Below are 15,396 nucleotides of genomic sequence, written 5' to 3' on the forward strand. Positions count from 1 at the left end.
TCAATGAAATGAATCTAAACATTTTATCTTCACCACAGGATCATACTGTATGAGTGCACGTGTTCTCCTACATGCCTTGACACTGGTATTCTGTCATAAACTTATCAATGAACCAGCCAAGAATGACAAGATAAAGGATAAAATATGTATTGACCTGGCTGACTGACAGATGATGACGTAGTGGAATATATCAGGAAAAATAAGTGCCATTACTGACAGCTTATTATGAGATATAAACCCACACCTGGTGTCCAACCCTTCTTCAACAACCATCATCACAGCAGTCAAGCATCATCTTAAATATGTAGAATGCCACATTTCTTTAATGCAACTGAAGCATTGTAAACTACATAGGTGTGCACAGAAGCCATGATGGATGATGTGAAGAGTGAATGAGACAGCTACATATGAATGCAGTTTAAAAAGATGCAAAGGTTTTACATATTTGTCGCACTGAATAAAATGATTTTTGAATTGGATGTTTTTTTTATACGCTTCTGAAATGTCAAAAATTAAATACATAAATGTCCCATTACATACACACACACACACACACACACACACACACACACACACACACACACACACACACACATACACACACACACGTTTGTTTTTGTCAAAAGTGGGTACATCCCATAGGCGTAATGGTTTTTATACTGTACAAACTGTATATTCTATCGTATATCCTACACCAACCCTACACCTAACCCTACCCCTTACAGGAAACTTTGTGCATTTTTACTTTCTCAAAACAACTCATTCTGTATGGTTTATAAGCATTTTGAAAAATGGGGACATGGGTTATGTCCTCATAAGTCACCCTCTCCTTGTAATACCTGTGTCATACCCATGTCATTACAAAGTTGTGTCCTGATATGTCACAAACACATACATACACACACACACACACACACACACACACACACACACACACACACACACACACACACACACACACACCATTCTTTCAAAAGCATCTTTAGAGTAATTGTGCTGTGTGATTAAGAATGAATTAATTTCTGTTGGTTTTCAATGTGGGTCCAATTTGATCAGATGTGGGAGCAGTCCTTTTTATGTTTAATGGTGCCTTTTTATTGACTGCAGAGTTGATCGAACACTATACATTTTTAATATGAATGGAGAATAATATAAAATGCTACAGCAAACACCTGTTAGTAGCATAAATTAAAGTATATTAATACATTAAATGAAGCTAAAACATTTACCAAAATCATCAAATACAAAATACATAGAATTTTAATAAATTTATTAATATTACAATTTATAAATTATTTATATGTGTGTTTATACACACACACACACACACACACACACACATTACAAAAATCTCTAAAATGTAAGTTATACAAACTTTTAAAACTTCCAGCATCGTGCTTCGATAGATAGATAGATAGATAGATAGATAGATAGATAGATAGATAGATGTCTTGGTCTAATATTTGTCAGCGGTTTTGATGTTTTAAACAAAAACCTAAAGTTGTGATTATAAGCGATGACAGCCCTATAATAATCCTAACGCAAGCAGCGTAGCATACTGTTACTATGGTTTCTACTAACGCAACTTCTGCCTTACATTTGACTAACAATACAATCTTATATTCTCTAAAATGTAAGTTATACAAACTTTTAAAACTTCCAGCATCGTGCTTCGATATTTTTAGGGCAGCATGACAGTGCGCTTTAACTGCGCTCGGCAGACAGGAGCCATCAGGTGCGCGCACATGATCAGAACATCCTCATCCTCAGCATCAGCATCCAGCTTCACACAAAGCCAACACATGTCAGAGCACACGCGGATATAAATGGCCCAGGTCTCTGGATCTCCAGCTGCGCTTCACGACGGTAGCCTACTGAGAGAACTTCTGAAGTTTGGGAGGCGCTTATCCACTCTTTGATTTCCCGACAGCTTTTTGGAGTCAGCATTGTGAATGAGGGCTGCACGGTTAAGAAGTGAATGAACGAACACCAGTTTTTTATTTTATGTGTCAGATTTATGAATGGGCGTCTTGACAAGCACCGCGCGCTCCATGTTCTTCTTCAAGTTCTCACGATCTAAAGAGACGCTGGATTACAAATGTCTCTCCGCTTGTCCTGCAGGATTTTATGTCTAGAAACGAGTTTGAATCGCAGCTATTTTATTTGAAACGACGCCAGATTTCATCAAGTGACGATTTAATAACTGCTTTGCCTGTTATCATATCGACATGCCTCTATGGCAGCTGTAAGAGCGCACGGCTGAAGCGGCGGTGTCTGGATGCGCCGCTGTCCTGTGATGATGAATTGAGGATGGTGGAGGGAACAGACGCCCCTTTGAGGAACATTTCGACAGGAAATCGGGGCAGCAAGCACCTCTCTTTCCCCTGGGTGGTGACTTTACTCTCCAGTGTTCTCATCACTACGATTATAGTAGATGTTCTGGGCAACCTGTTGGTCATTGTATCGGTCTTCAGAAACAGAAAGCTCAGGAAGGCGGGTAAATGTCTTCATCTCTATAATTCATCAAGCTGACAGACATTTTTATGATTTTTTATTATTATCGCCTGGTCTGCATGGTCTTTAAACCTGAGCAACTAAAAGCGCCTAAAACCAGAAAATAGACCAGCCTGACCAGTAAGACCAGCAAATCAATTAATAGACTGGTTTATTTTTTTTTTTTTTTTTTTTTTTAGCATTTTTTCAACAGGACTTTATTAATATTTTGAATCTTATTTTTATAATAATAATAATTATGATCATTATTATTAGCATTACTACCACTACTACTATTAATAATGATAACAATTTTACTACTAATAATAATAATTGTTCAGCAGTTATTACTATTTTTAATCTTTTTCTTTTTACAATTTATTATTAGTATTATTATTATTTATTTTAATATTGACATTTTTAATATTGAAAATATTTTTTATTATAATACATATAATAATAATAATCACAAAAATAGTACAAATATTAATAATGAACAATTATTATTGTTGTTGTTATCATTATCATCATCATCATTATTATTAATAACAACAACAACAACAACAATTTAAATTATCACAGTTTCCATCTTTGTTTTGGACTGTCTTGCTGTTAAGCAGCAAAAAACAACAACAACAAAACATAATTATCAATAAATGACTGTAAACAACACCTTAAAAACTTACTTTACATGTGAACATGCTTCTTTTACAGACTGTGGTGTAACGGTGTTGTTTAATGCCATTCTTTAGACCAAACAGTAGCTAGTATTCATTTACAGCCTTGATATTAAAGTACAAATATCTGATTAGCTGTCTGTCTAAGCTCATAAGTTGAAATTCAGACACAGTTAATGACTCATCAACGATTTCCAGACCATCAGGTGTCATACTGAAAAGACAAAAGCCTGGTGGTGTGCAGCTGCTGTATGAATGCCTCTGCATGCTGCCCTGCTAACATTGTCAGTTTTAGTCTGAGATGCAACATCTCAATCTGTCCTCCGGCCACTGGTCTTATCTCATGAACACACAGCACACAGCCTGACCTTTTCCTTCTGGAGATTTAAGCTTTAAGTGGTTCTAAGGTGCAGTTATTTTGTCTGACCAACTAATGATTGACCTTTAAAAGATACAAGCACTGAGAGAATGTAAAGACAAATGAGATACAGTACACTTCTCTTAATGAGCTCAGCCCCAGATCTTCTCTCCATGAGAAATAAAGTTTCTAAACAGCTTGAAACTGAGACAGCTTGCATATGCTGCAAACCAGACACGTACAGATCCTATATAACCATCTGGCTAATGCAACATGTGTAGTCTTTTGGATACTAAACAGTTCCAGACAGAAATATCCTTGTATCTGATGTTTAATTCTGTTGATAATACTCCCTTATACAGAACAATACTAAACAAATAGTTGTTTCCTTTTAAAATGAAGGCATTCAGGCCATTTTAATGCAGGAGCTCACTCAGTGCTGGCAGTGAGACGGGTTCATGAACTCCTGACACACCTCCAGTAATTAGAGCTCCAGTGTTTTGCTGCCATGTGGTGTGTGTGGTTGCTTTAGAGACACCAGCACAGTTTTTACACATCATTTGGTGCTCTGTCTTGGTGTGATTTTATTTATTCAGTAGTACTTTCATCATGTTTTTCATTAAAAATATTCAAACATAATTAAAACAAAATAAATTTATTGAGGAGGCAAAATTGCACAAGATAATTAAGGAAATCTGAACATTATTTTGTGTATTTGATGTAATGAATTGTGTTTATATGGTTTAAGGTAAAAACAACAACAACAACAACACATTTTCCACATACTGTACATCATTATTTCTCCTCTATGCCCAGCCTTTCTGAAAAGCGTAAATTTTTAAATATTTTTTTTTTTTTTTTTTTTTTTTTAAAGCAAGGTGTACGCTGATTGGCCAGATATCCAGTGCGTTGTGATTGGCCGAGTGCCACAAGCGTGTCATGGAAATGTTACACCCGGTGCGACAAGACAAAAACAATAAAACCTATTACAAACAAAGCATTTGTTGCATCCAGTGGGGACATAATTACAGATTATAATGACTCATACTGTCTTTTTATGGGTTGCATTGCATCACGCTTTGTAAACATAAAACCGTGTCTGTATTTGTGGTCGGAGAAACGACAAACAACAAATGTACTCTACACTGCTCAAAACTCGCATTTGAATCATCAGTTGCAAATTCTTTAAATATGAAAACATACTTACAGGCTGTGAGTCAAAACAGCCGGCATTGTAGTCTTCTCTCCCAGGATCAGGAAACAGTCCTCCATAAAATGTGCTGCACATATCTATATATGAGTTGAACTATTCTGGAACAGTGTTGTAAACAGAACTTAACCACTGTTTCATAGTTGTGTCCTCTTTTGGAAGGCCAAACGAAGTATTTTCGCTTTTGCAACGAAACACACAATGTCTTTATGATATGGCGGCGGCAGCAACAATACTACAGCGAGAATGAAAGTTGTGCCTTCTTTCTTTGCGTAAACATTTGGGTGGTGTTTTGCAAATCTTCCCACACAGTGACGTAGACATGTGGGGCGTGTTTAAACGAGATGTTTTGGGGGGCGTGGACAAGTCTTAACTTTTATAAAGAATATCTCTTTGGGTTTGAGACTTTAGTCTTTGCAACTTTAGCGATCTTATCTATCTTATCTATCACGAACAGCTTGTAACACTCCAAAGAGAAATGAAAACTTGAAATGGCATCATATGACCCCTTTAAATGTGTTTTCATTGTAAATAGCTGAAGCTCTAATTATCTCGTCACTGGATGCTCAATGAGGGCAGATCCATTACAGATAGAGGATCTGGATCAAAGCGGTTTTAAATGTGATGATTTATTCCATCACAGGTCCTGACACTTCAGACTGGTTGTTGCACAAGTGCCAAATTCAATTTGAGTCCCATTTCCATCACATTCATCAATAGCCAGCAAATTAAATTATAGCACATAAATTCATCAGTACTGTTGACCTCTATTCTTGTGACGCTGGTGCTGACAGGTCACAGAAAGTACCTCCATGACACCAGAATTCACATGAAGAACAATCCAGTCCATCAAAAATCACACACGTCCATCAGTAAAAGAGTCTCCTGCTTTGATCACCTATCTGAGCTTTACATGTATCCTGTCATCACAGATATCTGTCGAGCGAGACCAGGTGATCTGTGAATTAATGTGCAGTGCTACCTGTGCAACAGAGAAAAACAATAATCCTGCAAAACTAGAACCACAGTTCTTCATCGCGTCTTCTTATCATTTGTCACATTTGTAACCCTACTCCACATGACTGGGTCTGAATAGTCATTCAGAGAAAGCTGCCCCTAAATCACCATTAACATGTTCATTGCTTCACCCAAACAGATGAGTCCCTGAGCTGAAGCTGTCTCGCACATGAAACACAGTGGTGACAGATAAGATAACAAAAGCTGCATTCATTCATTGATTTGATGGTGATTGATTGAGTCGACAAGAAGAAGATAAGGCAGATATTGCATTCTGGGGGAAATTGGCTATCAAAATTGCTCCAAAGTCATGTCCCGGGGGTCGTCCTCAGTCGAAATTGTGTTCTGGGAAATGGGGGGACTTCTTTTTAACCAGTGGACAAGTGGCAACAACCAGAACAAAAAAAAAAAAACCAACCCATTCATACAGACCAACCAACCCTTCACCAAACTTCACTAGTTTAGTTATCTTGGCTGTTTTGGTCTCCCAAGTCCTGGTTTACTTAGCATTTTCAACTCTTTTCGCACCAGTGTTTATAAAATAAAATTGGCAGCCACCACCAGTATTTTTAATCACGTTTACAAAATATTCATGGCCCCCAGAATATTTTGTTGCACGAGTAAGGTTGTACGAATTTGTACAAATTGGCCAATTTGTCAAAAAAGTAAGAATTGCCGTGAGATTGGGTTGTGTTTGATGATTGCATTATTTCACATATGCATCTGCTTATATATGGCATGTCTTGTTTCTGATTCTTCGTTAACGTGTTTTGATCCAGAAATTAAGTAATCTTTCAGAAGATGTATAATAGTGCCCCCTACTGTATAAAAGTGAACACATGGAAAACCAGAAAATCGTGGCAGGGTAAGAGTTAGTCCATGTTGCATTCATATTTCAAAAGGCCCACCCTTTTAAGGCGTCTTGGTTTGTTTTTGAGCGCAGGTTCAGATGGCAGCGTTCACACTTATTCAAATGAATTGCACCAACAAAGCAATCACACCAGAGTATGTTTTAATTAAACAAACTCTGGGTCCAAATTGTCATGGGTCCAAAATCCCACACTCCTAATACTTCTGCTAGAGGACGGTGAAAATCATTTGCAATAAATGTGTTATTCACGTAGTACAAGCCCGGCCGACATGTGATGGATTAACACAGCTGGATGTGAAGCGTGTGCTCAGTAATTCAAAGAAGTCACAGAAGTGGATGCACAAGTCAATACAGCACTTGTTTAATGGAGCATCTGGTACCTGGAGAGTTGAAAACAATTCATTAGTGTGTTGGCGTAAATCTGAGACACCACACATGTATTAAATGTAAAAGTCTCGTGTTCAAAGCGCTCCACAGGCACAGACCTGATTTCATTGTTTTATTCGATTTTATAATCTCATTGATGCAGTTAATCAGAACTAGCAAATCCTTTCATTAAAGAAGAAAGGCCAGGCATTGGTCTTATTATGTGTGCGATCTTGAGCTACATGAGTTACGTGAGAGTGGAGTACGAAGACATTGCTCAAACATTACAGGATCCAATTACACCATATAGGTCACTGCTTTGAACTTCCTGGATTTGTCTACTCACAGTCTGATATTGATATTTGCAGCACATGAGGTTTGTGACTCATATCAACCACCCCTGCTTGTTTTGGGTTAATCACACAGATATGTTGCTGGCATTTATGTTAAAGTAAAGAATAATAATCCATGTAAAAGTTACATGGCTGTGAATTTCAGGCACCATAGTGGCCAGTAAGAGACTTCACCAGTTTCGCCGGTTTAAGACTGTTAACTGCTAACTGAGGTTAATTGTATAATTACAAGTTTTCACATGAACATTCAGGTGTGTCGTGGTTTCTCTGTTGCATTACACTGACTCTCTGTAATACCTGGAGAAAGTCTTAATGACAGCTGCACGACTGGCACAGGAGCCCCTCAGGAATACACAATTTGTTGTTGTTGTTTGTTAAAGGATGCTTCTTTTTTTTAGCTTGAGCCATTAATGCTTTGTCAACAATTACTTTTTCTTTTTGCCCCCAAATTTTTATGTTGCATGCATGCAACCAAATGGTCCAGGTACAATATCTACCAATGAGGCCAACCTGAACATGCTAAGATGACTTCAAAACAACACAGACTATATATTTTTTATTTTTTTTAAACGGTAATAAAGAGACATGTACAACTCTTGTATTCTAGTAGTCAAGTCTAGTCAAGTAACTGTTATTTATATTGTGCAGATTGTGTCAAAGCAGCTTTACAGCAGCTTCTGCTGTCATAATAGCATAGAAATAATAGAAATGATTTTATGGTATATTTATTCTTAATCATGAGACTAATGCTTTTAAATTACACATCACCAGTGCTGGGTGATAAACCTATTATTACATATTTATTACATATTATTACATACACATTATTACATACATATATTGATTAAAATATCAGAGTCCAAAAATCAAGTACATGTAGTTAGATTATATTGCATTTTAAAATGCTCATAATCAGACTATAGTTTACTTTTTTTATGGGTTACATATTATTCACTCAATGGCAGTAAATAATTCATAATTGATTGATTCTCCCGAAAAATTTTTTTTAAATCAATGTTACAAAATAGTCTCATTCAAGTCTATGTAATAAACAGAAGTTGTCAGACTACATTAAATAATATGTGTAATCCAAATGTTACTAACTACAATTTTTAGCATGTAATGAAATGTAATTTAATCAGTAATGGATTACAAGTAAGCACTGCACATCACATATCACATTATATCCACAGAGGACAAGCAGTTTGGAAAATGAAAGAATGAATGAATGTAACATAAAAATGTTCAAATTAAACATTTCCTTTTTAGTTAGATTTTTTTCACTTAGCCTACATTCTTAAAAAAAAAGTTTCAAAAAGTTTTTTTTTTTTTTTTGCATTGCCATACAAGAACAATTTTCATTCAAAAATTTAGGAATGGAACTTTCATGCTTACTTTTTTATTTTTTCTAAGTCATACATTTCCATATGAATCACATTGTAAGAATTTTATATGAAATCGCCACCTCGTAAAATAGTTGCATTTCCTAATGAGATGGAGTTGATTCATATAGCTACAAAGCAGCTGGATACAGCTAGACAACCTGGACAAACAACACATCTTAACTCAGTGCTTTCAGTGATCTTTTACCCTCTTATTCTTACAGGTAATGCTTTTGTGGTGAGTTTGGCGGTAGCAGATCTGGTCGTGGCCATCTACCCCTACCCGCTCGTCCTGACCGCCATCTTTCATGACCGCTGGATCGCTGGTGATATTCACTGTCAAATCAGCGGCTTCCTCATGGGGCTCAGTGTGATCGGCTCTATTTTCAACATCACAGGGATCGCCATCAACCGCTACTGTTACATCTGCCACAGCCTTAAGTATGACAAGCTCTTCTCCAACAAGAACACAGTTTGCTACGTGGTCCTGGTCTGGGTGCTGACTATCCTGGCGATCGTTCCAAACTGGTTTGTGGAGTCTCTGCAGTACGACCCGCGTGTCTACTCATGCACCTTCGCCCAATCGGTGAGCTCTCTCTACACCATCACGGTGGTGGTGGTGCACTTCATTCTGCCCATCGGCATCGTCACATACTGCTACCTGCGCATCTGGATCCTCGTCATACAGGTGCGCAAACGGGTCAAGCCCGACAGTCGGCCCAAGATCAAACCTCATGACTTACGGAACTTTCTCACCATGTTTGTGGTGTTTGTGTTGTTCGCCGTCTGCTGGGCTCCGCTGAACTTCATAGGCCTGGCGGTGGCGATCCAGCCCAGACTGGGTCAAGCCATACCCGAGTGGCTCTTCACTGCCAGCTACTTTATGGCGTACTTCAACAGCTGCCTCAATGGCGTTATATATGGAGTGCTAAACCACAACTTTCGAAAAGAGTATAAAAGGATTATACTTGCTATTTTCAAGTTTAATTGTTGAGTTTTCATAATGAGACGAGCACTGTGTTTTTCTTAAAATTCGTAATTTATTCAAAGCGATTGACTTATGAGTGCACCGTAATGATGCATCTTTTGTGATTAGAATGATTTTATTGTTTGCATTTTGTGATTGCAAATATGGACATATTTTGAGTCCCTGTATTTACATCCTAAAATTGGCACAAAATGACATATGTTTGAACTTGAGTTCCTTGTTTACGTTATCATCCACACAATATGTTCTTATTTAGAAATGTAATAGGCATCTAAATGTGGAAGATCCCAACACTAATCAAAACCCTTGATAATGTATATTTGAAATAATTTTTTATTTAATTAAAATGACTGTACTTGATTTTGTTGAATATTCAAATGTCTAAAAATGTAATGTTTGAATATTAAAAATGTAAAACAAAATATATTTTCTGAAATGCAACTGATTTTAAACATGTCATGTGATTTATATATATATATATAGCATTATAGTAATGATCATGGTGTCTCATTTTTAAATATTTGGGAGAAAAAACTACGAAAACAATTAGTGAATGTTTGAAGAACTAATGGAGCATGTCGTATCAATGAGAGGATTTTCAGATTATAATTAAGATGATGATTATACTTAAAACTACATTTCATTTTATCCCAATTTAATTAACTCAATCAATTACATGTTATTAAGGTGACAGAAGTCACATATTTAGAGAGACTGAGTGAATTAAAGATAGAATATATTAATGAGGTTGTAAGATTTTTGATAGATTACATATATGAGCATATTTTTGCTGAGCTAAATGAATTTACTCTATTATCTGATACCTCAACTGCAAAAAGAATGTATGATTTACTTTTAATTATTTTACAGAAATGTACTGATATTAATATTATAGTTTGTTTTCTGGTTTAAACAAAGAAAATGGACAATAAGTGGAAAGTTAGAGCAGTTTATCAATCCATTAGATTTATGAACTAGAATGTTGCAAAAAATGCACAGAAATATGAAGTGTTGCAATGGAAAGCACTTCCATGTATCCTACAAATATTTGTTTTTGTGTCTAAAGGTGGATATCAAAAAGTGTAATACTGTGTTATTTGAAATCTCCACTGCACATTTTCTAATCAACTATTTATTAAACAATCATATTTTTATATGTAAACATTCCTATGAATGCACACAATAATGCTTAATAGCAAGATAACATAAAAAAATCTAAACAAAATTCAACCACTCTAAAAATTCACTAAACATTCACAAAACAAAGAGAAAACAAACACATAATTATACAAATAATTATACATTTTTTTTATTTCTGACATGTGGTTGTTTTCATAGATGAACACCACAAGTACATGTTTGACAAGACGTATGTTGTTTTCAGTGCCTCAAGTGTTTTACAAACAATAAATACAAGTCTAGAAACATGCAATTGCCCGGGGCAGTTCACTTCATGGTGTGCTGGCAGTCATGATTATCCATTCAGAGCAGGTTCAGCTGAAGAAGAAGTATAGATCTCTGACAGGGAGCTTTGTGGGTCAGTGAGGACAAATAGCTTGTAGATGGTGGATTTCTGCCTCAGGGTTTGAGATGAAAACAGGGAAACGTCACGCAGATGCTGAGACTCACACAAAGCCCAAATCACAGTTAATTTAGCTGGCCTCACTTTATATTAGGTTGCCTTAACTACTACTTATGTCGTACTTAATGTGTTGATATTGTATTGCAAAACACTTATGCTGCTATTGAGGTGGGATACAGGTAAGGTTAGGAACAGGTTTGGTTGTATGGGTAGGTTTAAGGGTTGGTTAAGGTGTAAGAGATGGGTCAACAGTGTAATTTTAAATGCAGAAACAGAAAATATTTACAGATTAAGCCTACATGCAAGTATTTTTAAAATATAAGTACAATGTCAAATATGTATGTACACAATAAGTGCATTGTATCAAATGATTAATTTAAATGTAAGTACACAGTAATTAAGGCCACCTGACATAAAGTGGGATGCTGCTAGCCTATAACACTGCTTAAATTTGGTTAGACATGCTTGATTGTTCCAAGTTCAATGCAAGTTAAGCTCTATCGACAACACAGTTACTACAGAAAATCATTGTACATAGATCACATTTACAGTGATGTACTTACAGTGGAAATTTATGGGGCAGGGCATTTCACAGGTATATTAAACTTTAAAATACTTATATGCATTTTTCAAAGCTTGACGAAGCAATTTTGAAAGCCCCATCACTAATAACATGATATTATGTGATGGGGGGGGGGCTTTCAAAATATGCAATTAATTATTTAAACCAGTCAATCAGCGCAAGCATCAAAACTACCAAAGTCACATGATCTCAGTAAATGAGGCTTCATTATGCCATAACTATTTTTGAAATGCCATAACTATTTTGGCCATCTCTGTGAACCCAGGAACCAGTTTTTACATCGTCTCAGATTAAATTTATAGATATTTTTAGTGAGAGATTTGCATAACACAGAGAGTTTATTGGTCTGATTAACGAAGTTAATGTTATTGCATTAATTTACAAATTAATAAAGTAACATATTATACAGGCACTTCATATTCGTGTTAGAGGGTTTAATTAAATTTTAGTTTGTAAAGGGTGTTTTTGTTCCTGTGGCTCAGTGGTAGAGCACTGCATTAGCAGCACAAAAGGTGGTGGGTTCAATTCCCAGGAAACACACATACTGGTAAAAAAAAAAAAATGTATAGCCTGAATGCACTGTAAGTTGCTTTGGATAAAAGTGTCTGCTAAATGCATGAATGTAAATGAGTTTTTATTTTTGTTGAGCACTTCGAAAAAGTGAATCATTTGCATTTCTACTGTTCTGACCATCACCAGTGTGTTGAGCACTTTGAAAAAGTGAATCATTTTGTGAAACAATTGGTTCAGTTGAGTCAAAGTTTCAAAAAGTCTTGTTTCTCCCATCATGATATGAAAATATCTCGAAAACCTGATTTGTCAATGACGTCATTCTGCAGACATCAGACGTTGTTTCCAAATATTCCAGCTCAACTTACATACTGTGCTGCATATTAACGCACCCATATGGGTAAATGAAACCAGCACTACTTTCATTTCTCTTTTGTATCACCGGCATCTTCAACTGAGGACTTGATTATTAATATTACTGACATCATTACAGTTACATTCATTTAACTAAGACAAATGTTTTATACACTGTAATATAAATAATTCATAAAAAAAATCATAAAAATAATGCAGCAATAAACTCATAAAATTAATATTGTCCCTGTACATTTACATTCATTCATTTAGCAGACACTTTTATCTAAAGCAACATACATGTTAGGAATACAACAAGCGATTGATTCTTCTTAAGGAGTCAATAGACATGAGCAGTGCTGGAAATAGAGTTTCAGAAATCCTTCAAGCTAGAACAGGAGCGAATAAGGCATAGTGAAAACATAGAAGAAACTTCTTTTATTTGTTACTTATTAACTTTAGCTGGTAGACCCTGCAACTTTCTCATGAGTCATGACACGCTTCACATTTTGTTGACGTCAAAAGCTGAGTCAAAACACACAAAATTCAGCTGTCTCTTGGTAGATGCCAGCCAAATTACACAGAAGCCAGCGTGACCAGGTCGTATCATCCTCTCATCCATGAACACAAACCACACCACGTAAAAGAAAACACGACCCAGTCTATATTAAATCCAGCTTCACTTGCTCTGAATATAAATATGGTTTGTGCCCACCACAATATGTTCTGTGTGATGAATTTCTGCCTGCCGAGAGCATGAAACCGTGAAATTACACAATAAACCATTTCTGTGTTGGGTCTCCACTTGATGTTCGGCGTAAAAGCTGGGTTTGGAAGCTAAATCAATTGATAATGTGACACCTCAAATAACACTCACTATTGTATGGAGGAATATCAACATTTTGTTCAAAAAATGCGTGCCAATTTCTACATTTAAACTCAGAGGAATGCCTTTTCCCACAGGCTTCCAAAGTTACTGTGTATTGTTGACTGACAGCATGCCACAGATGCTGTATACCTGTATTGAACCGGGAAGATTTCTGTATTTCTGTCTTGATGCAAGTCACATATTACTTGACCTTCATTACATCCACCAAACTGCTGGACACTGGGAGTTCTTTTGTTGTTGTTTTGTAAAAACGAGCAGCTAAAGATATTTGAGGCCCCAAACTACATAACAGATCATGGTCAAAACATGACTTTAGCCCACACTGTATTTTTTCCTTATAAATAATGACAGTCGACCATAGCAATTTCCTTGTGATCTGAGTACAAAACACTCTTACTGCAATCTCTGACAGTATTGCGGATGTCGGCTTTTACCACGCCAAAAAACCCACCAATCAAAGGCTTTGCCATGATGCAACTTCAATGAAAGAGTTGCAGATTACAAATCATCACTCTCAGCTCCTTCATTTAAGCAGACGTCATATTCGAAGAAAGGTAATAAAAGTGAAATGTATAAATAATCATAGCTATAATTCACACATACTGTCTATAAAAGTCTGCAGAAGGCAAACACAGGTTATCACAGCTATGCTGATATTCAGTGATCAATTTGCCTCACAATAAGTTATATTTTGTTGGTAGTGCTAGATAGATAACTGGCAAATTGTAATCTGTTACTGATTCCAAATTACATGATAAAATTTGTAGTTTGTAACGTAATCCATTACATTGAACATTTTGAATTGATTACTTTTGGCCTTGTTTTAACTCGTTTACCATGCTGATTTAAATAAGATAAATGTGTACCATATTGATATAAAAATACAATGAGAAAGAAAATATATTTAATTTGTTGTTGTTAACCACATGAAGTGCATTAGACATTATATCAGACTGAGATTTGTGAAGGAATTGTAGGGGGTTTGTGAATTTAACTAAACTAAATACTAACCAAAACTAAAACTAAATAACTAACCAAATCATAAAAACATGAAATTAATGGTCAGCTGTTGTGTAGCCTTTCTGTGTTTTGTAGATCAAACTGACCAGCAGTGTTGGTGACTAACTAGTTGCATGAATAATTATTTAATTATAAAATAAATGCAACTGTAATCTTTTACAATTACTGAGAAAAATGTGTAATTAAATTACAGTTACTTATGAAAATGTTAATGATTACAAAGGTGGTTACATCTGAATACTATTTCTTGTTATGATTTTAAATCTGTATTCAATCTCAAGAGTTGAGAAATCAAATGTAATGGATTACATTACTTTAACAAAGTAATTGAAATATTTACACTACTTATTACATGTTAAATAGGGTAACATAATCTGTAACCTATTACATTTCCAAAGTAACCTTCCCAACACTGACACAAAGATCCGTCACTAGTCAGCAATGTCCACAAAACTGGAAGAATTTCTGAATGCATATAAGCTATAGACTATTTTTGAAAGGTAAATTTAAAAGATGAAAAAGAAGAATTAGGGAGAATCAATAAATTGTGAATAATTCTTTGCTATTGTGTTACTATGTAACCAATAAAATAGTACCCGTAGTCTGATTACGATTATTTTAAAATGTAATATAATCTAATTAAAGGCACTTTTTTAAGAGGAGTGAGGAATGACTGCATGTGTGAAATTCATCTGAGTTTTTCACTACCTTTACAAAGTGTCGCCCTCTCTAACATTTCTAAA

The 15,396-nt window shown here is 35.7% G+C and overlaps 1 protein-coding gene across 1 annotated transcript; it reads left to right on the forward strand.

Annotated features, from left to right (window-relative positions):
• Nucleotides 1-1,676: 1,676 nt before the first annotated feature.
• Nucleotides 1,677-10,149, forward strand: LOC109056997 (melatonin receptor type 1A-A-like). The gene is made up of 2 exons (XM_042738584.1): nucleotides 1,677-2,497; nucleotides 8,952-10,149. Exons 1-2 carry the CDS (start codon nucleotides 2,128-2,130, stop codon nucleotides 9,719-9,721), a joined length of 1,140 nt encoding a protein of 379 aa, XP_042594518.1. The 5' UTR covers nucleotides 1,677-2,127; the 3' UTR covers nucleotides 9,722-10,149.
• The last annotated feature ends 5,247 nt before the right edge of the window (nucleotides 10,150-15,396 follow it).

This window comes from Cyprinus carpio, chromosome B14, assembly GCF_018340385.1.
Source record: "Cyprinus carpio isolate SPL01 chromosome B14, ASM1834038v1, whole genome shotgun sequence".
Lineage (NCBI taxonomy): Eukaryota > Metazoa > Chordata > Actinopteri > Cypriniformes > Cyprinidae > Cyprinus > Cyprinus carpio.

Bases quoted from the DNA above. Each gene is read 5' to 3' on its own strand.
- LOC109056997 (XM_042738584.1), top strand. From the start codon at position 2,128: ATGTCTAGAAACGAGTTTGAATCGCAGCTATTTTATTTGAAACGACGC. The intron at 2,498-8,951 runs GTAAATGTCTTC...TTATTCTTACAG, and splicing joins CAGAAAGCTCAGGAAGGCGG to GTAATGCTTTTGTGGTGAGT.